Source organism: Amphiura filiformis, chromosome 11 (genome assembly GCF_039555335.1).
Source record: "Amphiura filiformis chromosome 11, Afil_fr2py, whole genome shotgun sequence".
Classification (NCBI taxonomy): Eukaryota; Metazoa; Echinodermata; class Ophiuroidea; order Amphilepidida; family Amphiuridae; genus Amphiura; species Amphiura filiformis.
Genome location: NC_092638.1, coordinates 36,870,870 through 36,895,777, shown reverse-complemented (window position 1 = coordinate 36,895,777; position 24,908 = coordinate 36,870,870). Strand labels below are relative to the sequence as shown.

Sequence of the window (24,908 nt, the reverse complement as noted above, 5' to 3'; positions counted from 1 at the left end):
CAAGCAGGCGTATACATTTCTTAATGAGATCAATCTCATTAGATGTATGAAGTTGCTAATTCAGTGGTAGTCTAATTGCTAAATAATAAATGTATACAAACTAATTAGCAGGGCTGGAGAGACAAATGCTGATTTCCAAGGAAGATTGACCATATTTCACTTTAAGATAGCAAAATTGTCCATGATTTTAAACATTTTAGAAACAAAACTCCCCTTCTTTTGAAAGGAAAATGTCCTTTAGTTATGCATTTTATCCATGGATGGATTGATACACATTTTTACTAGCCAAGATTTCAATTGTAAGCAAATTGGGCTACCTACACCAGTCCTGCCAGCTTTGAGTTTGGCGCAGCTCTGAAAGACCCCCTTTTACCGGTATGCCACCAGCTCCCAAAGACTCCCAGCTCCGAATTCATCTTCTCTCCTTTTTTGTTTCTTCTATAACTTCCGATCTAGTAGTGTTAGGGTTAATTAGCATGTTTTTTCCTACATTGAGGCCTACATGTATGTTAACCCTAAGGTTGAATCTCAGGGTACCAAGTGACTTCTTTGGTCAGTGGTCATCTTCTCTCCTTTTTGGTTTCTTTAACTTCCGATCTAGCAAAAAACAGTGTTCAGTGTTAGGGTTAACTAGTTCCACATCGTGTGGTGCGTAGATTTTTCTCCAGTTGACGATACTTTACGCACAGCCGATATGGGTAAAAAGACTTTGTTACAGATATAGTGGAAATTGGAAAAGGATGCAGTTGTGCTTGTGAGACATAATATGTACTGCACACACGTTTGCTTCTAGGTAGCTGTAGTAAAGAGCAATCTACTCTCTGCTGAGGTGTGGGCAGAGAGGTGATGGACTGAATGTTCAGCCTTCGGCCTTGATGTTTAGCTTTGATGTCAGTGATACGCGCCTCTTCCCAACTCAGCACTGCATGGTCACTCCTCAGTACCGGTGCCTCTGCTCAACGCTAATGTACTCACTGTTTGGACATCGCGATCTGAGGGAACTGATCAAGTTCTACTTCTAGGATGACAGGCTTGACTTAGTGCTAAAAGTGGCTCAAAGTGATGAGCGTAAAATTTCACAGCACAATTTAGTTCCAATATGACAGATATGCTCTATAGAACAGTAGCAAATTACCGTCCATTTCATCTCTGCTCTATTACAGGTACATAATGCAACCAATAGCAATCAGAAAGAAAAATACGAGGCTGATCTGAAGAAGGAGATTAAGAAATTACAGGTAAGGTGTTACAGAATGAAATCAGTTTCATGATACTTCAAATTTGAAAGTTCATATTACTATTAGAAAATCTTAACTTCCTGAATATGCAAGTATAATTTGATGGCCATAAGTTCCTTCTCTGCTTATTTTGATGCATTTTTCTCTGCTTAGGGTGATATAATACTAGTTCGAACCCTTTTGTCAAAACTTGGGAGTTAAACAATAGAAGAGTGCAACAGAAAACTCTAGTTGAATGTGAGATGGAACTGTGTGGAATCTGGGAAGATATATATGACATCTTATGTGGCAAAACTTCCATGTAAATAATAACAGTGGGCTAAATTTAATTTGATCTCTATATTCCTTTTTTTTTCGAACAGCGGCTACGAGATCAGATTAAGACATGGGCAGCTTCAAATGAAATTAAGGACAAGAGGACGCTTCTTGAAAATAGGAAACTCATAGAAACGGTAAGTGCAACTATGCTGAAAGTTGTGTTTGGTCTTTGTGTGTGTGGGGAGGGGGAGGGGGGGGGTGTGTGTGCGTTTGTAAATGCCGTCTAACGAGGACCTACATATGGATACACACCGTAAAACGAGGACACACCTCCAAACGAGGACATCCTCGTTTTGAAACTATGCCCAGGATGACGTAAATGATGCAAATATGCATATAAGATAGCATATAAGATAGGTCCCCATAGCGGGTATAGGACGGGTCTCAGTTGGATAGTAAGTTGCCTGGTGTGTTTGCGTGAGGTCCACGGTGTGTCGATTAAAAACGGGTGTGTAAGTCCTCGGTTAGATCCTTCTAAAGTCGAGGTCCTCGTTTGAACGTATTTACAAACAGGGGTGTGTGGGTAACTGGGTATGCACACACAAGTTGGTGTTTGCCATACAAGGACATATGCCAGACATAATCCACTGCAAACTCCAATTAAAAAGGTACTGTTCAGCTTGAATTTTTGTGATCAGGACCCTCTTGGTAGCTACAATCGGCGAAAAGCACCTTACCAACAGATTGAAGGCGTGTGAAACAAATCTATTATGTATTTGAAGTACAGACCTGTATCCTGTATCCCACCATCCACCATTTTTCATTATTATGTTTTGACTAATCCTAGTGTGTGAAAAAATATTGGATCCAAAACATAATGATGATAAAATTGGATCCCTTACGCCCAATATTTCTTGGTCTCGCTATGAGTTTTAAAATATTAGTGTCACAGACCTGTTGACAATCTGCTGTTTAAATTTTGTTTTCTCTCTGTTTCTTTCATTTCTATCCAACAGCAAATGGAAAGATTCAAAGTAGTAGAAAGAGAAACAAAAACAAAAGCATACTCAAAAGAAGGCTTAGGGCTAGCAACAAAGGTGGACCCGATTCAGAAAGAGAAGGACGACATGTGTGGGTGGCTAGCGACGAATATCGACAAACTCAATTTAATGGTGGACCAGTTTGAATGTGAAATTGAATCCATCAATTCATCAACAAAAAAGAAGAAGTTAGCGTCAGATGTGAGTTCAATTTGTGTGCTTATTTTTTGTGCCTGGTAAAACTCCTGAGGTTCTTGATGCGACATTCCTGCATAGTATAAATTTCGCCATGTACATTCTTAAGAAATTTCCTAAATAATTTGAAGTACAGTCCAACCTCTTTTATCTGGCCATGATGGGACAAAGCATGGGCTGGATAAATGGCAACAGGGCTTGAATTTCAGGGAGGCCACTGAGACCATTGCCTGCCCCTTTTCAGTTTTGGCCTTGGTGCCCCAGATCTTTGTCAAGTGATCAAGGCATTCTTCATCACTTATTTGCCTTGGTGCCCTTCTTGTCTTTGCCCAGTGACCTTGAAAATGGTTGCCACAACAATTTAAGATTTGAGGACTGAATGGCAAATCCAGATTGAAAATGAATTAGTGTAATTCTGTATTGAATGTTCAAAGTCCTAAATTTAGGACAGTAAAATATAACTCGTATTTGGTATTGAATGTTCAAAGTCCTAAATTTAGGACAGTAAACACTTTTATACTCATCAATATGTCGGAAGATGGGTATTTGAATGCTTTCTGTTACATTGAATGCTTTTTATGTCTAAATTTAGATATGTCTAAATGCTTCAGAGCACAGTTGGATAACAGATATAGCCATATAAAAGTGGATTGGAGATTGGACTGTATGTGTACTGTAAATAATGATAATTTGTATTAAGATTTCTTTGGATAGTCAGCTGCTTAATTTTCTTTGCTTACTTACATGTATCCTGTGCCTCTTACCACCAACAGAAACAAGAACGAATCGAGGAGTTAAACACATATCTAGAAAAGCACAGGTTTCACATAAAGAATCTAGAAACACTGATGAGAATGCTAGATAACAGCACAGTAGAAGTAGACCAGGTAAGTGGAAATGAAACTTATGTAAGGGAACAACACAAAAGATAGATGATGTCATAGTTTTGTGAGGGAGGGAGGGGTAAAAAATTATAGTTCTCCAATGTTTGTTACAGATGGGGAGGAAGGGGGTCTGCTATGGAATAAAACTAGCTACATTTATAGGATGTCATCGATATGTTGGGTTGCTCCTAAGCTGTTTAGAATTCACCACCTCCAGGGATGAACAAGCTTTTAGCTGAATTAAAGTTTTAACTTCAGCAGATGGTGATGCTGTGATGATATCTTGTCTACAATCGGGATATTCCTCACTGATGACGTCATATGATTGACAGAATGACGTCATAGGATGTTACAATCTCATCAGTGAGGAATATCCCGATTATAATTTGGTTTACCCCAGGTTTGGTAGTGACGTTGATGCTTTTTCGCGGTTGTGCTACAAGCGTGCCTACAAACTGCCCCTGTACGCATGCATGTGCACTCAGGGCGTTTAACTTGATGTGTGCGATTCGATACTGCGGCGAGCGTAATATGCGCATATGTCGCTACTGAACTTGAGGTGAACCAAATTATACTACGAAAGTTTTAAAAAAATGTTGGAAATGCAGTAAGCTTTAGTAAATTTGTGTTCAATTTGTTTCTTTTCAGTTAAAAAGAATACAAGATGATGTGGAATACTACATAGAGTGCTGTCAAGAACCAGACTTTGAAGAGAGCGAGTTCCTCTCACGATGACCTTGACATTGATGATAGTGAATGTATGTATCTTAGCTCTGGCTGCTAGGGTGATTGAGTAGTGTGTGCATGTACACTGCCATGCATGGTGTATATTTTTGTGTGCGCGCGTCTGTGCACATGCATGTGTATGTGTCGGGTGAGTGGAAGGGGTGTGTGGGGTGTGTGTGAATGTGCTTTTGTAAACACTGCCAATCAAGGACACATGCAAGGGAACATATGGTGTTACAGTGGACACAGGTTCCACGGACACCCACGCTTCTGGAGTACTGGACAGTATCTAAAGATCACAGATGGCATGCATAAATAAATAAGGCCGTAGTTGGGCTTGTTAGGTCAGTCAGGGCAATAAAACTGTGTGTCCACAGTATAAATCAAGCAAAACTGGGTGTAGCGCTGGCTGCATTTGCTGGTAGTTACATATGTTTGGGGTGGAGTTTGTGTCCACATTCAAATTGTGGAGCTGTTTATATTATACACATTCCAACTGTGGAGCCTGTTCGCGATGATGGAGCTCCACTTCAAAAATAGAGTCTTTGAGCCATACATTATACAGATTCTAGTGTAAAAACTCCCATGGTTAGAATGTGGGTGTATGCAACTCCAAGATTGAAAAGTCATTCACAAGCCTTAGTGGCAGTTGAGATTGGATTAAGCATTTCTTTTCTCTTGACCCAAAGGCTGACAGTTAAATTTATTTATTTATACTTTCTTTAAGCAGGGTAATCCCATCAATGAAAACACTGATCTTCCTGGGGGCCCTGCAATTGCTCACTTGATTGTTTCCTTGTTCTTTGTCTTCATACCTGTTTCTCACTTCTCTTTGCCAATAGACCAGCATATACTTTTATGGGCATTTTAGCCTGGCTTGAGCATTTTGTTTGAGCCTGGTCCCATCAGGACCTAAGTGTGTCTTCACATGGAGAGACCATTTAAGCAAACACTCTTTCGGGGTCATACAAGAGGGTGTGTGTGCATAAGTACATAAGTTGGCATGAAGTTGGTATGCTTTTGTATATATGTGAAGTTGCAGGTGTTTGTAAAATCATTGTATGGTTTGTACATGTGAATTTGACCGGAAAGCGTTGTAGCCATTCTGCCAACTAGCAATTCTAGCACTCCAGCAGTTTTTGTTGAGCATAGGTTTTTCATAAACTTCTTTAGGTCAGTTGAAAAGGAGGTCATGATTTATGTTAAGAAGTGCAACATATTTGCTCCTTGCATGGACTTGCAAGCTTATGTGAATGGGAATTGAACCAGTTACATTGTGTGAAGTTACATAATTCTTACCGTCATGTCTGAGGCTCTACTCAATGTAACAGAACCATGCTTCAATTTTACCATTTGAAGAACATATTAGGAATTTGTGGCAAAGTCAAAAGATGGTCGCTGGGCACATATCGACTGCTCGGTGCCAGAAGTGGGTAACTGCATTAGCTGCCCAGTGAACATTTGTCAATTTGCACACATTATATTGTATTCATATATACACATGGCAGCTATTGCACTTACCCACATCTGGCACTAAGCAGTCGATATAGGTCATTCTCATTACTTTGTTGTGTTAAAACTAGGCAATGTGTTAAATGTAATCACTCATGAGGATAGTGTGAATTCCTTACTATAATGGCTGGTTGTTGCTTGGGTAAGGGTTCATGTTTTATAGTATAGGATGGTATATTATTAGAACAAAAACAATTTGTAAGTGAGGAATATGAGTTGAGCAAGAGTGTGAGATCTGTCGCCGTAGAATTTTAAGATGCCCACAATTTTCACAGGAAATTTACAAATAACGACGTCTTCCCAGTGTCTCTTTCTCTAAATGCAGTCAATGCCAATGTAATTGCCACCTCACCGGACGATGATGCAATGACCAACACCTCAGGGGACACGCCCAGGAGTGGGTCGCCGTCGCCTAGTTCTAGCAACAACCATTCCAAAGAAAAGAATGACACATCGGACGAGACAAAAAGAACAAAGTCAGCGTCAGAAAGCGAGGTGGGTGCTAGTACCATGGTACTACTCCTCCAGTTGCTACACTTCAGAATAATGTTACGTTATCATTGGAATCTGACCTTTGTCCGAAATCTTTTCCCTCATTTAAGCTCTTACCAAAATATGTACCCAAACCTTAACTGTAACCTTTTGCTAATGGTAATATCATCATCATGGTAAACTACAAGTCCCATTTTAATGTTACTTTGGAAGAGTTTAGTGAGATTTATCTTGTATGACAAGTAATCAAAGCTTATATTAGGGATGACCAAATAACCATCAACTTGATTAGAACACTCCCATAGACATGCAGGGAGCTCAACTGTGCACTGCTTGCACATACATTTCTAAATTGATCTCATTCTTTTATTTTTCAATATTTTTCTGTAAAATTTGGGGAAGTTACTGCCAATTATATTTTGTAACTATCTTGCAAATTACAGCAACATAACTTATTTTGTTTTTCTGTAAGTGCGAGTCAAAATTGGTCCATCGCCACAGTGCGCTTAATTGCCAGTGGCTGAGTTTAGCACTGCTCAAGAATGGCACAAAATATTCAAATCAGTAAGATCAGGTGAAAAACGTAGCCTACTGAGCTGTAATTTGGCAGAGTTGCCAGTAATACCTCTATCATACCCTCTGTAAAAAGGTTAAAAATTGAACAAGTAGATCTCGAAGTTACAAATTAAATCACCAGCTTCCCTTTGGAATTTTTATATTCCTTTCAAATCATGTTAAGAAGACACCTTTCTGAACATAAATGTGAAGTTTCGTGCTCATTCGATGTATTGTTCACCTGATCTTAACCTAAACGCTTTTCTTATATTTAGGCCTATAACATCTACAACTTGCTACTGGCTATACCTTGTTTAGGAGTTTCAAAAGAAGTACCTGAATGTGCAACCATAACTGTTTCAAAATAGCCCGCGATAGTCATGCAGGTAACTCCGAGGTCAAGCATTGAATTGGTTTGAACAAAGATACTCATAATGTATTGAGTGCTACTTTGGTTTGAATGAGGAATACTACAGGAATACACATGAGCATGATGAGGATAATCTCTATTGTTGTGAATGAGTCAATGACCTTCAAAACTTAAGATTTTGTTTACATACACCTACTAATTGGTCATATTAAACCCAATAACATTGAAATTCTTGGTTGTGAAAAAAAGTTCACCTACTTAGTGCAATTTTGATTTTGTGCCATATCGGCTATCTTGGATGATTTTTGGCAAATGTCCTCTAAATGCATGATTTCAATGCCTTGGTTTGAAAAAATAAGTTATGCCAGTGACTAGTTAAGTGCCATTTCATAAGAAACCCCTTTGATACTTTCACAATATGCTTGTTTCATGTTTGCAAATATGTTAAAATAAAGAAATATATAAAGGTAAATATATGCGTATGCCAATTTTGCTCCCAACTGCTATTTTTGGACCTTGTCATTTTATTTCGTTCCAATGACCGGTCAGAATGGGAAACTTTGATAATTCATAATTCAAAAGTTTTTGACCGATTTTGACCATTTAACCACCAAAATACTTCTGTTGATTAGTTCTACTCAGAAAACAATCTTTTGTAGCAATAGGGTCAACATGAAATTTTGATGGTTATCCCTACTTATATTAACCAGACACCCAGCTTTTTTTACCCCATGGTTGCCAAGTTTTGGCTCCTGGTGTGTCCAATATTTTACACTACAAACTATAGGACCAGGAACCATCTTTGGGACCAGAAGCTCATTTTAGCTCCTGGTCCAGGCATACTTAATATAAGGCCTAAAAAGTAAATCACTGTGCTACTCCCATTTGATAATACCCCTGTGGAAGAATTAAGGAAAGTCTTCCACAGAGGGAGTATGTTTTTCAAATTCAATTGGCATGGGTTAATTATTATTCCCCCTGTATGTTGCTTTACCTATGTCTTCCGTAAGTGAGTATTTCACAGGGAAGTTATGTAATTGTGTTGTTCTATTTGAAACACATACTCCCTCTGTGAAAGACTTTTGCGGAATATTCATGTAGGAGTGTGTATTTCAAATGGAATAGCCCATGTTGCTTGTTTACGTCACATTTACCCTTCCCTCAATGGCAAAAGAACAAAACTAACTTGAATGGCTTAGTGTATATATGTTTGCATTTTGTCCCCATTCATCTTGCATGTCAACAGTCGGTGTCATCACCGAGGAAAATCTCCGGAGGCAAAGGGTCAACAAGTAGCGTTACATCTCCCATGGCAACATCAGCACCGTCTTCAAACCGTCCCACAGTAGTCAGAGTGGCGTCGTCGCCAGGCTCGGCCACCATCATCACACCCACAACGCCTACAACGCCTACACCACAGCTGAGTATTAGCAACTCGACAAGCAACAAAAATAGCCTCAGTAAAACAAATAGGTAGGTCTAACAGCAATTGAACATTATGTGATGTGATCTTGGAAAACTCAACCCAGGGTGAAATTGATTTTCATTTTGTTTTCTGTAACCTCTAAATAAAAAATATGAGCCAAGAGCTATTTAGAAAGTGTTAAAACTGAAACTTTTATTTTGTAAGAATGACTATGAATAATTTCACCATGGGAAGGTATTTCACCAGATCGCATTGCATATATTTTGCTATGCTTCTTCATTGAATTTGAATATATTTAAATTCTCTGCACTATGTACTGGTATATAAAGGGGTCATTATACTTTTTCACACCCGCTTGTGCTGTTTGATTATTGTCTAAGTTAAGATTTTAAGAATGTGAGGTTTCCGATTATAGTCTCAGGTAGTCTCTCTTAACCAGATGGACTCATCATTTTTCTTCATTAAGGATGAAAAGAGATGATAAAATAATGGGCGACTGCACATGAGAGCGGGATTCATATTAACCCCATGAGAACTACCTGCCGATTGGCCAAAATGAATATTGTGTCCAATTTTGAACCAATCAAGGAGGATATTAATAAGATCATCTGCAAATGCAAGTTTGATCATAAATAGTTTAAGGGCAGAGTAATGGGAGACACATTCGTCCGCATCCGAAAATGTATAGTTTTATATACTTTGGACATACAATTCAAAAATAATGATGCTCGAAAAGGTCCGTGATCTCTCCCATTAATCTGCCCTTAAAGCCTAGTCGTAATTGGCAATTGAAATGAGCAATTGAGCATTTCAAGTTATCAACCAATCAGAAATGCTGTTAGATGACCAGTATTGTCCAGGGGGTTAAAACGCATCGATGTGATCGTCCTGGGATGGGTATCCATAATATAAAGTTTCTACACTGCAATCGAATCCGCATCCGGGAAATGATCGCGTATTGAACGTGTTTCCTGTAAGTGCCTTACAGTGCATGTAGGGGGCTCATGAAGCAATGCTGTGTGTGTGTAGAGCGCTGATGATGCAATGCCGTCTGTCCACATCCCATGAATGTGTTTTAATGCCTCCCTTGTAGGCACCCAATATACATATCTGTTGAGCTCTATTGGACCATTTGAAGAAGAGACCTATGCTGTCACATTTAATTTGACCCTGAAATTGTAGTAGCTGACTTTTTTTCCCATAAATGCAGATAAATTAAATAGCTGCCTGATGTAAATTTGTTGAAAAAATTTTAATTGAAAAAAAAAAACCAACTAAATATAATTCTAACAGAATTGGGGATTCCCATGCATGCATTTCAAAAAAAATACGTAAATTTTAAATTGCATGAAACAGCCGTTGGATTGAAGACATGCATCATGTCTGTTGACAGAAAAGCAACTAAAAATAACACTTACAGAATAGGGGATTCCCCATGAGCAATAATGGGTAAATTTGATAATCTAGTGCAATAGATACATGTGTGGGAAATTACATATCTGTAATTTTGTGTGTTGAGCATATGATACATGTATCATGTGTAAATTGGTCAGAAATGATTGAATCTCTTGTGCCAAATTGTTGGAAATGTACTTCTTATGTGTAACATCATGAATATTAGTGGCAGATTTGAATAAATTTTTACAAAAAGAGAATACATTTATCTGCTGGAGTGCATTATGATGTTTTGTTAACATCGGATTGTACACTTTGTGAGTACATTGATGACTGTTCTGTGGCCCAATGTGATAGACATTTTTGTTCTGCAAAGCACTAGAGCAATGTGGAATCGGAATACCATAGAATTCCATCTACAAGCATATATATGCCTGTTTTTTTGACGAAAGGTAGACACCCTCCACAAAAACAGTATTTGGAATCTTGAGCATATATATTACTGATACAGGCAGCTGTACAAACATGTATTATTGTAAGACCAATCAATTGTAATGTTTTTGTGAAGGGTGTCTGCCTGTCATCTCTTTTGTCAAAAGGAAAATCTCATTTAGAGGCATATAGGTGGTCATCCATGACAAATCCAGAGTAGAGTCCCACTTTTGAGTATCTTAGGTTATTAAACAGTTGAAATCTCCATTAAACAAGCTTTAAAATGATATATATCACATGTTGTAACTGCTTGGGAAATAGGTGCTCAAAAATCAATGTTGCTCTTGAGATTCCTTTGTTTTCTATTGATTTCTGTCATGCTTATTGGTCCATGTCTCTGAATAAGCACTGGTGACTTTACATTGGGTTAGTGGTTGATGGGCACATATATTACATTGTATGCTTGTAGGTGGAATTCTACTATATTTTTTGTAGTAGGCCTCAATGTGATGCAGACAGGGTCTAATTCTGCATAAAACCGGGCAACGTTATTTCTATAGATCTGCTGCGCATTCAAATTGCATTGTATTGCATCGTAATTTCATTTGTGTCTATGCTAATTATGTTAACACAACATGAACTCACGTGTTTTCAAGCAAATTCGCCGATAATAGGTGATCAAAAGCGATCGGAATGTTACAAAAGTACAGATCGCATTCAGCTTACTTCATATGAGATGATCTTTGGAAAAATACGGCATAATTTGTCTTGGTGTTTGCGGAATGCCATGCAGTAAGATATTAGTACGTTGCGGCAATTCATGATTGACAATTAACAATCGGCGTGTCCTTCGTATCCTCCACTGTCAATTTCTTATCCACTCACTAATCCTCACAAAAGCTTTGTGTTGATTACGTAATGTGTGGAGGCAAATTGCAATAAGTACAATGAAATAATGAGTAGGGCGGGCTCCGAGGCGTGTTTCTTCTTCATCTTACGTAACAGTATTGTTCTCCAAAAAAACCCGGAAGCTTGTCGTTTGGAGCTCTAGCTGAAATACAGCAAGATAATGTAAGATAGTAAATGTAAACCTGTATTTTAGCTAGAGTATCTCAAGCTAATGTGATGTACTAACTGAAATGTGGAAAAATTGGACTATGCCCCTTTAAGTAGTGCAGAATATAAACATAGTGGCATGCATTCTTGTTATCAAAGGGATGCCAGATTGTCAGACAACTTCCTGAACAGTTTCAGGAAACTAACACAGATCATACCTAGACAATATGACATAACCAACCTACACACATAACTACGGTGGACCTGAGCTAAACATTGGATTTAAAGGCATTAATAGTGATTCCAGTGATGGCACAAAAATGTTCAGATTTATGTAGCACTTGCTTAGAAGTGTAAGATACGTCTATATTTTCATTACATATTTGGTATTAGAAGAAAACGGCAGTGCTGAAGAAATTTGACGCTGCTTTCAGTTGTGTGTTGCAGTGGGATACCACAATGCACAGTGGGGTAACGGTAAGCTGAATAATATTAATTAGGTTAGGGTGAATAATATTGATTATATTAGGTTTAGGGTTATTGTATTCAGCGTACCGTTACCCCTCTGTGCATAAGAACACCTCTTGCAGTAAGTGTCTGTATCGACAGAAACATCAATCATTGATTGAGAGTATTAAATGCCATGTTGAATTTTGCAGTGACGATTTCAAACCATGCGCATTAAATCCCGCGGGCTGGGCATATACCACATGCGTAGAAGTGCAATTTGTCCGTACGCCAGCCATGCAACCGCGTAAATGCACTGGGTCGAATCTGCCACTATGAAATCCAACATGGGGATACTCTTAAATTGAGACAAGATAACTTATGTCCTTGTTAACCCAATTTTTGTCTTTTTACTCCCAAGGTATGTTAGCACATTTATTCATTTGAACATTCATTGAATAAACCACTGATAGTACCTTTAATGAGTAACAATATAGTGTGGTTAAGACTATTGTTTAGAGGTCATCAGACAGCAGCCAGCAGCAGTATTGCCAAACAATGTGCAGCCCAAATCCCCGGTCATGTCATTGAAAAATCACCCAATTTTACTCTTAACTATTGGTTTCAATGCGACATGAAATTACTGAAAGTCCTGGGTGCAAATATGTGGGAAAGTCGCCCAATTATATTTTTAACCTTTAGTTTCTATTGGACAGGAAATTGTCAAAAGTCGTGGGGCAAATCTTCAAAAGTCGCTCAATTGGGCTACCAAATTGTTGATTTGGCAACCCCGGCTGGCAGCATACTAACTTTGGTTTCTGTTTTGATTTCACTTTGTTGGTCGTAACGTCATGAGTATAAATTACTGCACATGTGTATGTATGTCTTGTTGCTGTTTTCCAGTGTTTTTAGTAAAATTATAATGGCATTGACGTAACCATGTGTGTGTGTTCTTTTTGTGTGTGTAGCTTACCGCCAGTAACGCAACATACAATAGCACAACCACCACAGGGACCTGCCTATGCAGTAGCAGCAGGGGCACAGCATAATAACACATCACAAGGTAGGTGGATCTAGGCTATGCCAAGAAAATATTTTGTCTGTTATTCACAGACAGTTTTAGCCAGAATGAATTGGGTCAATATTTTCAGAAGGTTTACCGTTGCGGTTCTAATGAGAGCGCCTCATTCTGTTGACATCAATAGGTTTTCAACAGTATGGTTGAAGGGCCAGTACATGGTGATGTTTTGCATGCGTTTTGCCAGGTCTTGGTAACATTTGGGTAAAAAGCTCTTATCTAATACAGAATTTAAAAAAACTAGTTTGCGTATGACATCACTGTTAATCGAACTCCCTATGACCGTTAATTGGTTAGTAACACGTAAAAGGAAGGATGATTCATCTGGTGCCTTCATTGGAGATAAAGATTTGCAGAAAATGGTGAGACGGTTTGTATGTTTGAAAGTGAAAAAATAACCATGGGGAACGCTGTGATCTGCTACGTTCAATCAACACGATGGTAAACAAACCGTTTCTGAGTTTGATTGACAGATGACGTCAGACGCAAACTATTTTTAAAATCCTGTCTTCAATTATAAATGCTAACACTTTGTTCAGCTCTTTAAATAGACTACTCATAACATGTAGAATAGCATACATGCTGTTGGGCACAAGGTGCAATTTGCTTAATATTTCGTGACTGGCGCTCCTTTTTGTGAATACATGGGAGTGTCAGTTGGTACTTTAATTGATGCAAGGCATCTGCTGTGTAGACTTAACCAATTTTGATTTATGCAAATCAAGAATCTTTGAGAGGGTTGATATGGCGAAATTAATTTTGATTAATCACATCTTTTAACAAGAATCTGTGAGATGATTGATTTGTGTCAACATTTTAACCCTACGTTTTACGCATTTATGTGTGCAGTAACAACAGGGCCTCAGCAAATCCTAGGGAATGTGAATGCACAACAGCAGCCTTTAGTGGTAGCGGTCCATCCGGCATCACAACATCAAACACAACCTCAAGTCAGAGTACAATTAAATAATACGCAGCAGCCCAGACCGGACATGAATGGGCCTCATCAAGGTAGGTGTTGGAAATTGAACGGAGGGAGGTAATGAGGGAAGTATAGATATTTGACAGTACAGAAAAGTATACCAACCTACTAAGGTTAGGTTAGGTGTATTTCTACTTAGTCTTAATGATGGACCTGCTGAAGTCAGAGACACATACGACAAAGGCTAGACCACTCACACATTGATGGGCTGTGCCGGTACTCTGATAATCGAAGGTGTGCTCATATAAATACTACTGGGAAGCAAGTTTTCAGGATTTTGCCTGAATTCAGGCTTTTTGGTAGTCCAGATTTGCACAATTTCTTTTATTTTCAGCCTGTTTTAGGGCCGTTCTGGTCATTTTCACACTGTTTTCATCAGTCTTTTTGTCAAAAGTGGACTTTCATCCCTGATACTTTAACTGAAATAGCTTACCATGGTTCACACACGATCGGTAATTGCTGCGATATGTCATTGCAAAACCTGGAAGTGAACCATAAGTCATTGATCCTAAGTTTATAGTTAGTCAAATCTGTGTGAATTTTAACCTTACCTAATAAACACCCCTATTTTGAAAATGTCCCCTGGGCATTTAATAGAGTAAACATGGTAATGATTAATGCATTGTCTTGACTCTGATTTTGTCGTGTTTCGGAATCGCCCCCCCCCCCAAAAAAAAATTGTGTATAGTATTAGTAACATGCATGTACATACCTGTTCTTTGTTTTGCAGCATTCAACATGTCCGCATTAGAAAACTCTCTAGACCACATCCCAACAACAAGCTTTTCAAGCAACGGCTTATCGTTAACAAATAACGTCAATCAAGTCACACTCTCGTCAGTGCCAGTGTCGTCGTCGTCGGTATTGAACAATGCAACGCCAGTATCGTTACAGCAACAGTTACCGTCGTCAGCAGGCGGGGAGCCAGCCGGTGTTCAGGTCTCATCGTCACAACCCTCCAGTATAGTAGGCACAACCAAACCAACTGAAGTAGTCATGAATGGGCCATTAAGTCCCAGTATGAAACAAGTGAGTTGCAACCATAATTAGGGTTCTACCGATCAGATCGGGCACGATCAAAATTTACCGAAAGTCAGATCGGTTCTGAATCGGGAAAAATCCCTTCATTGGCCGATCTTATTGAACCGATTATTTTCATGCAAAATCAGTATTCAGGCTTCAAATTGCAGAACAGCAATTCTGTTCTAATGTAACTCAGTTGCAGCGGAATTAAGGTTGTTGAAGTGTGGTGATACTAAGATGAAGATTTCTTCATTTATTTATTTCCAGTTTCTTAGTTTACAACCCTTCCCACTTTCAAAGCTTGCCAAAGTTACTGAATGGGAAGTGATGACTCTATGATTTATTCGGTATTGTGTTGGTTGCCGTACATGCAAGGCATACAGACTATTGTGTCATACCAATTCCAGAGGCACTTTGATTTCACACACACTCCTCTGAATTCAGAGACCCGTTTGTGAAATCACATACTCTTTAATACGGTATTTAACGCGGCTGTGTACTCTAGCCATTGTTTCTTTCTCAAAATTGAGTTTTTATGATATGTTTGTACCTTGTTATGTTTTTTATAAATACAAGGAATGAAAATCCAGCTTTGTGAACTCCAACTGCAATATTTTAAGGATTTTATTTCACTATTCCACTCGTGTTTGAAATTGAAAAGGAAAGAAAATCTTTGTTGTACCAGCAAGGTACACGCGCGCAACAACTCATCGCGTTGCGTGATCGCGCAATTTGTTAACGCACAAATACGCTGACGCTTATCTGCATGCGTGGCGCATCTTATGGAAACACCACGGAAGCACTGATTTCACAAAAACCTAGTGGTCAAATGGCTCCGTTTAGCTGATAAAATGTGGGTTTTTTCAAGTTCTTTCCCCGATTTAAATATCAAGTTATGAATGGATTTCGCTCAAACTTCTCAAGGGGCTGTGGATTTACCCATGTTCACGTAATATACGTTACAAAAAACGAAAACTGTCGCATTCTCCTGTGAGATTCGATGAAAGTGCAAAATGTGACCACTTTAAACTTCAACGGCCATTATCTCAATGTTCACTTTCCCGGTAAAATGACGATTTAGCTACACGATAACTCAATAAATACAGCATCTATAGGTAAGCAAATATGATCATCATAAAAGCATGATCGACTCAAGAAACGGTTTTCTCATTTTTTATATTTTGGTCTATTTCGATTTTGGGCATCATTTTGTGCAAATAGGCGTTTTTGAATTTTAAAAGTTCATTTTGATGCCTTATATGGTCAATATCTCAAAAAATAAGGCCAATATCAAAAAAATAAAAAAACCGTTTTTGGAATGGAGCCTCAAGATTGAGCTAAAAACAAAATAAAATATTTTGGAAAGAGTGTTGTTTTGTTATGATGTACCTAACAAATATTGCCAAAAACTCACCTTTTGTGATTTTCTTCAAAATTGTTGTTTTTACCCCAAATCTGTATTTATATTAAGATTTATTGATGTCTTGCCTTCATAAAAATGTATACTTTTATATGTTTTTGCGAATAATTACAAAGTTATTGCACTTTTTATTACATGCATGTCTGAGAGTACACAGCCACCTTAAGTGAGTTTTGTTTCTAAGGTTGCCTAGACTAACCCGTGGTTTAAACATTTACCATAAACATAACATCTTAAGAAAACAATGAACAAGGTTAAGTTGAAGTTTTTGTTCACAATTCTGCTAATTGTTTTTAATTGCTTTAGTGAGCTCAGAAAATTGAAACAAGTTGAAGAGTGTGCAGGGATGAGATTTCTCCTCGAATAGGAGAAATTCCTCTGTTTCAAATTTTCACCTCTACAAAAGTATAGGAGATCATTTATTTTTTCCTCCTTTTTTGACCTTTCCCTCCTTTTTGACAAAACTTGTGTCTCATGCTTGAGTGTGTGAAATCGCAGACTGGGGATATGCAATTTCACAGATGGGACTGTGAATTCACAGGATTCCACCGAACTGAGATTGAACCATTAAAAACAGGATATTTCATTGTGTGTAACTCTTGTACAATAATTACAAGGAAACCAACCTTTCAGTTTACTAGAATAAATCTACTAAAAAAAGCTTTTAGTGTATTATCATTAGGCTCGTAGACAGGGGATTAAGAGTGCTGGCTGGTTTTAAAGTAATCATGGTATTTTTAGTAGACGGCCATTCTATTTGATTAATTGTGTTGGTTAGCAGCGCAGGGATACCTGTTGAGTGGTTGGTGGGATGGTGTTGACCCACCTTAGCCAAGTAGTTCTTATTTTAGGAACCTTCAGATGGACGTTCTTTGGAACCATTTCAATGATTACAGGTGCGGTTGAGGGTGTGGCTGAACTGTTAAATTAAAGCATTGTTTAGTAGCTAGTTTTCCAGACAGTTGGGGAAAATTTTTCATAATGGAGTTGAATTTGGAAGTCGAGGACATAGAGAGGTATTTTAGCTGTAAATGCAGACATCTTACAAAACCAAAGTACCATTTTGGGGTCAATTTTTGCCTTTGAATAGATTTTTTTTCTCAACATGTTTTTGTGGTTTGTTGTATTTATTTCTCTCTCTCTAATCTGATTATATTACAGAATGACAGTGACTCAATGTCATCATTAAAAAAGATGGCACAAAAAGCAGTAATGAGTGCGGGACTGGAGAACATCCAGTCAACGCCGGACTTCACTGCTGCAGGGGATAGAGGTATGTATTACTACCTGATCAAAATGAGCGGTGAATGGGTACGGTGGGGGTTTGGCCTAGCATGATATCGAACTGGATATGTAATTAAATTCAACTTCCAAGGCACTAGAATCTATTCACTATAAGATGGCATATGAACTTTGGAAAGGTACACAGGAGTGTCGAGGGGAGACACAAGATCAAATGGTATAAAACTTAAAAATGTGTGAATAAAATGACTTGTTTCTTGTCTTTTGCGTGCAGCAATATATGACAGTACTCAGAGAGAATCACAACAGGCATCGACAGGTGCACCGCAGCTGCAAGAGACGAGTATCCCGCCGTTATTAGGCGTAGCACCGTTAGGGCCAGCGGCGTACAACAAGGACCAGGTATACCAGCAAACTATGATTGAAGCGGCCTATCACCATCTGCCTCATCCATCAGATTCAGAAAGATTGAGGTAAGGTCAGGGGCGAAACTAGAGGGGGAGGATGAGGAGTTTAAGTCCAGTTAGGTCTGCCCAAAAAATGTACTCAATATTTATACAAAGTCTAAGCAGGCACAGTGCCGCCGAGAGCCATTATGGGCTTGGGGGTAAAATGAACGCACAGGGCCCCTTTTTTTACGGGCCCCATGATATATTTTTTCGTTGCTTTAATGGGCCCATTAATGTATGTTTTCTTTTTTTTACGAGACCCCGTGCCCAGGGATAACGCACCCCCTTAACCCCCCTTGTCGGCAGCACTGAGCAGGCATGAGAATTTTCAGGCTTAAGCCTGAATTCAGGCTGTTTTTTGGTCCAAATTTTCGCACTTTCTTTTAATTTCAGCCCATTTTGGGCATTTTTAGTCCAATTTCACAGGCTTTTTCAAACTTTTCAGGTTATTTCATGGATGATCATTCTCATGCCTGTCTAAGGGGAAGGTCCGGTTTTCACCCCCTCAGACACAGTTTTCCCACTCAATTAAGAAAGTCTGGTTATGCCAAATGGTATAAAAATTACACGATGGAGTACATAGCAAAGCTTATCTCCACCCACGTCTCACTCTCACTGTATGAGGTCTGGATGCCCTACTGGAGAAAAAATAACCCACCAATTGATAAAGTTTGTTCGGCTTATAATAAGCAAAAATTATTCGGTTTTTGTTACTGCACGCATCAAATATAAAGTCCCAACTCAAGCTTGTGTAAATTTGCTTATGCGTGCGCTAATCACGCATTACACAATGTGCGTGCATGCCATTCTATATCAATACACGCTGTTATGAGTCTTTTTTTGGCCAAGTTTAAGCTGAACAAACTTTGGTGAAGACTTCAGATTCCTGCAAAATCAGTGAATCGATTCCCTCCATAGATTCTTTTAATAAACGATATGCTGAAATCAATCTTTATTAGAAGATGACTTAATTAATAAAAGTTTTTTCTAAATTTTGCATCTTTGTTTTGTTTTGAGGGAAATATTTGTTGGTAGAGATGAGTTTGGTGGAGAAAATCATTTCCCTGAAGTTGAAAGCATCAGAAATGGGGTTGGTGAATTATGATGAGCAAAACCAGCACATAGAGAAAATGCATGTGTAATAAGTGTTTTCCCAATGCACTGTAAATTTTGATGAAATACCCAATGAATGAAACCAATGCAGCAAGCAGTGAGATTATAATAGGGCTCAACCGATATGGCATTTGTCTGCCGATCCGATATCGATGTTGTAATTTCGGCCGATATCGATCCGATATCAGTAAAAAAAATTAAATCTTAATTTTTTTGGACTTATTCTGAAGTGCTGGGATCATTCACAGTTAATTTGAAGAAAAAAAATTGGAAAATAAATCGCCAAAAACTTTTGAAAAAAATTTGATTTTTTTTTAACCGATATCTGATCCGCTAATGACATCGAAAATATCGGGCCAATATGATATCCGATCCAATAATCCGTTGAGCCCTAGATTATAAGCAGATTAAAATCCAAACACACTCACTATCATTCTTGTGTATGTTTCTTTTACATTGGCATTTCAGAAATTACCTTCCTCGAAATCCGTGCCCTACACCATCTTACCATTGTCAAGTCATGCCTGCACACATGGACTCGGCGGAATTCTTCCAAAGACTGTCCACAGAAACACTTTTCTTTATCTTCTATTACCAAGAGGTAAGTGCATGGGGTGCTCTGGTTTTTGTTTTTTGTTTTTTTCGCACAGCGTTTGAAACATTTGTATGCACGGTGTTTATTAGGGTTGCACGCCTAAGTCGACTAAAGTTGTAATCCCAAATATATATTGGTGGTAGTTATGATTCTCATCTATGACCCAGTGAAACTATGTAATGTCCTCGAAAGCTGACAATTTTTACTAAATTTTTATTGTTTTTGATCCGTGGAAATTTTGTTGGAATTAGTCTATATTATGTATCAAATTCATTCATGCACAGTTTTTTGAGAGGTACTATGTATGTGTTTATTCTTGCATCTATGGCACAAAATTACCGACTAGTCAACTACTAAAAAGGCTCACATCATGCAACCCTAGTTTATATGCACTACAGAGTTTATGCGTAAAGGAGGCTATTCTGAACAATAACCTCACCCCCACTTTTTCCTCCATCAAAATGGAGATTATCAGTGGAAAGCCCATATTTTTCTCATGATCCAAAATGCAGGTCATTTGGAAAATATCCTTGTTTAATTGTTAAAAAGTGAATTTCAGAGAGGATATAATAATGGTAACCCCTGCAAACCTTTTAGCAATGGGCTATTCCAGTTGAAATCCATACACCCCTTATGGAAAATATGACCATAATCTCCCACACATGGGGTGTAGATTTCAAATGGAGTCACCCATTCAGGTTCCCCATTTGATATTCACACTCCCTGTGTGAAAGATTAAAAGTTATGTCTTCTATAATGGGTGTATGGATTTCAATGGCAAAAGCCTGATGAAAGGCGAAGGATGATGCAGGTTATATTTTGTGAATATATTTCCTAACTAGCAATAAAAAAAGTAAGGATGTGTTCACACCAAAGCAGTTTAGACCTATATCTCTGATAAAAACTTAAAAACGATGTAGATTGGGATTTATGTTGAATTGCGGAAGTGTAGATTTGAAAGATTAAATTTGGGTATAATTCCAATTGATTTTGGTTTTGAAATCATCTTGTCATTCTCTCTTGATTATTGGAGGTAAGCAATTGCTAACTCGACTGCGATTAGTATTTGGTCACTACTGATGTAAGAGCTGTTTTGATTGGTCACAAAGAGGGCTATATCATTTATTGAGCCAATCAGAGATTTGGTAAGAATAGTGCAGAGTGCTGCAGGGGTTAAGCTTTTAATTGCGGAGAGGTCTATTAAAGCTCTATTTTGATGATTAGATGATTATATTGTGTAAAAACCAAACGGGAGCACTCTTAAGAAAGGCAGTAGTGCCCATATATGAAGGCCCCATGAACGGAAAATACATTCAATTAAATCTAGTTTGAATCCGCATTAACAAAGATCCTGGTCATCCCACTTTGGTGTGGATACACCCTAATAAAGCATTTATCACTGTTTTCTGTTTTATTTCAAGTTTGAATTCATGGTGGTTGTTTTTTTAATCTGCAGGGAACTAAAGCACAGTATTTGGCAGCCAAAGCACTAAAGAGACAATCATGGAGATTTCACACAAAGTACATGATGTGGTTCCAGAGACACGAAGAGCCGAAGACGATAACAGATGAATACGAACAGGTAAGAAGGGAGTAGCGAAACATGAAAAATTATTTCAAGCATTTAAAATAAAAAGTAAAAAAGTAGAAGATACCCTTTGACTTTTCAATAACTTTATGAGTGGTTATTTTTGAAAGGGTTTATTTTCGCAAACGCAGCAACGGCCGCGAAATAACTGTAATAACTGTAGCATGGAATCATGCAAAACACCACTTTTATATTATTTTAAACTAATTGCAATGAAAGAAAAGGTTTAAAACCAGTTTTTCAGTTTTTGACTTGTATATTTAGTCTCTCCTTTTCAAGCATAATATTGAAAATATTCGCCTAATGTGATCCTTGGCCTGGGGTAAATTTCACGTACAAATAGATAGCTCCCTCCTGAAAATCCTGACAAGAATTAAGGGTCTGTGCCTTCATTTGTTGGTGGGATTTTTATGGAAGGGTACTTTTAGTCTGGGCCTAACATTTGCAGTTATATCGGTTAACCCATATGTGCCATGTAGGCGAATCTTTACGGTATGTGATGTGTACTCATATAATTTGAAATCTTTGTCTCATTGCAGGGCACATATATCTACTTTGATTATGAAAAGTGGAAAAAAAAAAAAAAAGAAGGCTTCACATTTGAGTACAGGTATCTGGAAGATAAAGAGTTATGAGGCAATGTCAGAGAGGGGCCCAGTATAGACCCCTGTGGTACCCCCCAGTTCATTATCTTGTCATCGGTTCAAATGCTCCATGTGCTTGTCATCTTGAATCTGTGCGGCAGATTCAGTTTGTGGGTAATTTTGTTTGGTGCGCCATTGACTCAGCTGATTTTAATATTATGCTCCTTATTTATTGGAATTTTTGGAATCCAGTGTCGTATTATTGTAGTATAATCAACCAGTTATGCAATGTGGGTATCTCCTTTGTGATTAAGCTTTATTTTGTTCATGGTGAGTTTGATTTTGCAAATTTCTGTGCGTAATTTACCAAAATATGTGCTTTTTTATTTGATAGATTTATCAAATATTTATTTTTGTGTTACAGCAGTTTTTTGTTCTTAATGTAGCTTTAACTTTACAACTTAATCGCGAAATTTGTGATACAGTGTGAAAAAAATACTTTTTGTGTTTTTTTTCTTCACAATTAAATTTTGTCATGCTTTGTCATTATATGGTACCAAACAGAATTCCTTCGCATATATTGTCTTTAAAAAGTATTGTTACCAAGCAATGGAGCCATTGAACCAACAAAGCCATGTTGCCATGGCAAACCCGTGGGACTCAAGTTGGTGGGCTAACCCCCAACCGACCCCACTGCGTTGTGTTACATATTGTGACTATGTACAGTTAAAGTTAAAAAAAAGAAAAAATGATTGAGAATTATCAATCCTGGTACATTTTATCTTCAGTGTAATTTTACAAAGAAAGACTGAAAAAAAGCCATTGTTTTTTCTAACATTTTAGCAAAAACAGAAAAAAAATGACAAAAAAGAGATGGTTGTGCTCTCTCTCGGCGCACAGTGAGGTCCGAGATGTCCGTGACTGATCATGAGATAAAAGTTTATTATTATTATCGGCTACCTTCTTAAGACAGGGTGTGAAACATCATTTTGTTTTGACAAGGTAGCAGTTTTTGTTGTTGCATAATTTGTTACTTTGCATAAGAAAAAACATGTTTGAAAATGTCTACTCTATCTACTTCTCAAGAAATGTTTGTTCCCTTGGAATTTTTTTTGTAAGCTGCCGTCAGAAGCAAGGTCTTATCTGTTATCCACCCAAAATAAATAGCACGATTATTTACATGGAAGTATATGCAGACTGTCAACATTGGGCTATTCCAGTTGAAATACATCTCCGTATGGAAGACATGGCATTAATATCCCACATTGGGGATGTAGATTTGAAATGAAGTTGCCCCCATTCGGGTAACCCCAATTCGCACTCCCTGTGTGGGAGATTTAGGTCATGTCTTCCATAGGGGGTGTATGGATTTCAACTGGAATAGCCTATTTGCCAGTTGGGCGGGGCTTAACACCATTTGCTGGCTGTCGGTAGATCATGTGAACCGACCAATCGGCAGCAAGCAAAAGTCTCAACAGTATGTCGTGTCAAAGAAATTGTGTGTTTTATGTTATATCCGTCACAGTATTCACTTGCATATGTGATAGAATTATAAGACAAGTTTCCCAGTTCCATATGGGCACTACTGGCCTCCAAGAACTATTGGGCTATTCTTATTGAAATCCATACACCCGTATAGAAGACATGACCTTAATTTCTCACACAGGGGTTGTAGATTTTAGATGGAGTCACTCATCCCGGTAACCCCATTTGAAATTTACACTCCCTGTGTGGAAGATTAAGGACACATCTTCCATAGCAGCTGTATGGATTTCAACTGGTATAGCCCATATATATTATATTGGTTAAAAAGAGGCTTATATCATGTAGTGAGCCAATCAGCAATATGTGATATGCACATTGTGCACCTTAATTACCGACTTAACCAAAAGAAGAAGAAGATGGTTAGAACAGTTGATAAAGGTTGCTAAGAGTTCTAAAAGCTCTTAATTGATTGGTTACTCAGATAATTATATTATGTAGTTAACCAATCAGGGCCTCTGTAATAAAGGGAGATAAAACAGAATCTCTTTTAGAAGTTGTAATAGTATGAACCACATGATTGTGGAAATTCTTTTTTCATAATGTCTTGTACCATGGACATGGCCAAATTGTGCAGAGATGGTCAACATAGTGGAAGTGCCAAATGTCTTTCAACTCTTTGTAAATTTGTTTGATTTGAAGACTTACAGCAATTTTGGCATTTACAGTGGTTGAACGTCTTTGTGATTTAGGTTCTGGTGTGACCGAAGCGCATATAGTGTTTTCACAAGTCAGAAATTGCATATAAAAAGTATGATTATTATTTTTTGAGGAGTCTTCAAGTGATGCTGTAACTATGGTGAAGGAAAGGTAATAACAACATGTGATTTAGTAAAGTGAATCCCTATTTATATTCAGGAATTTGATATATTTCTTAAATTGGGTACATTGATTTATCATATACTCAGAATAATTGTTTTATTCTGATTGTTCACTACTCATATATTTTGTAAGCAATCGTGGTAAAAGTTAAATTTAGAGTGTGCTCATCTTTTTTTAAAAAAATTTTTAAAGAAAATTATTATAGTTAATATTATTGTAGGATTTTTTTTTACATTATTTACTTTTTATTATTATTATTATTATTATTACTTTTCCACCTTCAAAATATTGAAAAAATAGTAGGAATCTTATATTTCCTATTATATAAAGTGTGCTACTCAAAGCCAGATTGCTTACTTATACTGATTTTAGTTTTTTGTTCTGGAATATAGAAATATTTTCTGCGATCAGTAATTAATATTAAAACAACCCTTTTCAGGGATG

At 37.8% G+C, this 24,908-nt stretch overlaps 1 protein-coding gene across 1 annotated transcript in view; it reads left to right on the top strand.

The window, feature by feature from the left end:
* LOC140164803 (CCR4-NOT transcription complex subunit 3-like) overlaps nucleotides 1-24,624 on the top strand; it is a 38,048-nt gene extending 13,424 nt beyond the window's left edge. Inside the window, 16 exon segments of the mRNA XM_072188170.1 lie at nucleotides 1,164-1,238; nucleotides 1,601-1,690; nucleotides 2,513-2,737; nucleotides 3,505-3,618; nucleotides 4,264-4,341; nucleotides 4,343-4,373; nucleotides 6,179-6,348; nucleotides 8,517-8,743; nucleotides 12,995-13,089; nucleotides 13,954-14,115; nucleotides 14,817-15,115; nucleotides 17,691-17,802; nucleotides 18,046-18,244; nucleotides 19,802-19,934; nucleotides 21,385-21,510; nucleotides 22,056-24,624. Of these exon segments, the coding sequence (XP_072044271.1) occupies nucleotides 1,164-1,238; nucleotides 1,601-1,690; nucleotides 2,513-2,737; nucleotides 3,505-3,618; nucleotides 4,264-4,341; nucleotides 4,343-4,373; nucleotides 6,179-6,348; nucleotides 8,517-8,743; nucleotides 12,995-13,089; nucleotides 13,954-14,115; nucleotides 14,817-15,115; nucleotides 17,691-17,802; nucleotides 18,046-18,244; nucleotides 19,802-19,934; nucleotides 21,385-21,510; nucleotides 22,056-22,151 (2,232 nt within the window). The 3' untranslated portion in view covers nucleotides 22,152-24,624.
* The last annotated feature ends 284 nt before the right edge of the window (nucleotides 24,625-24,908 follow it).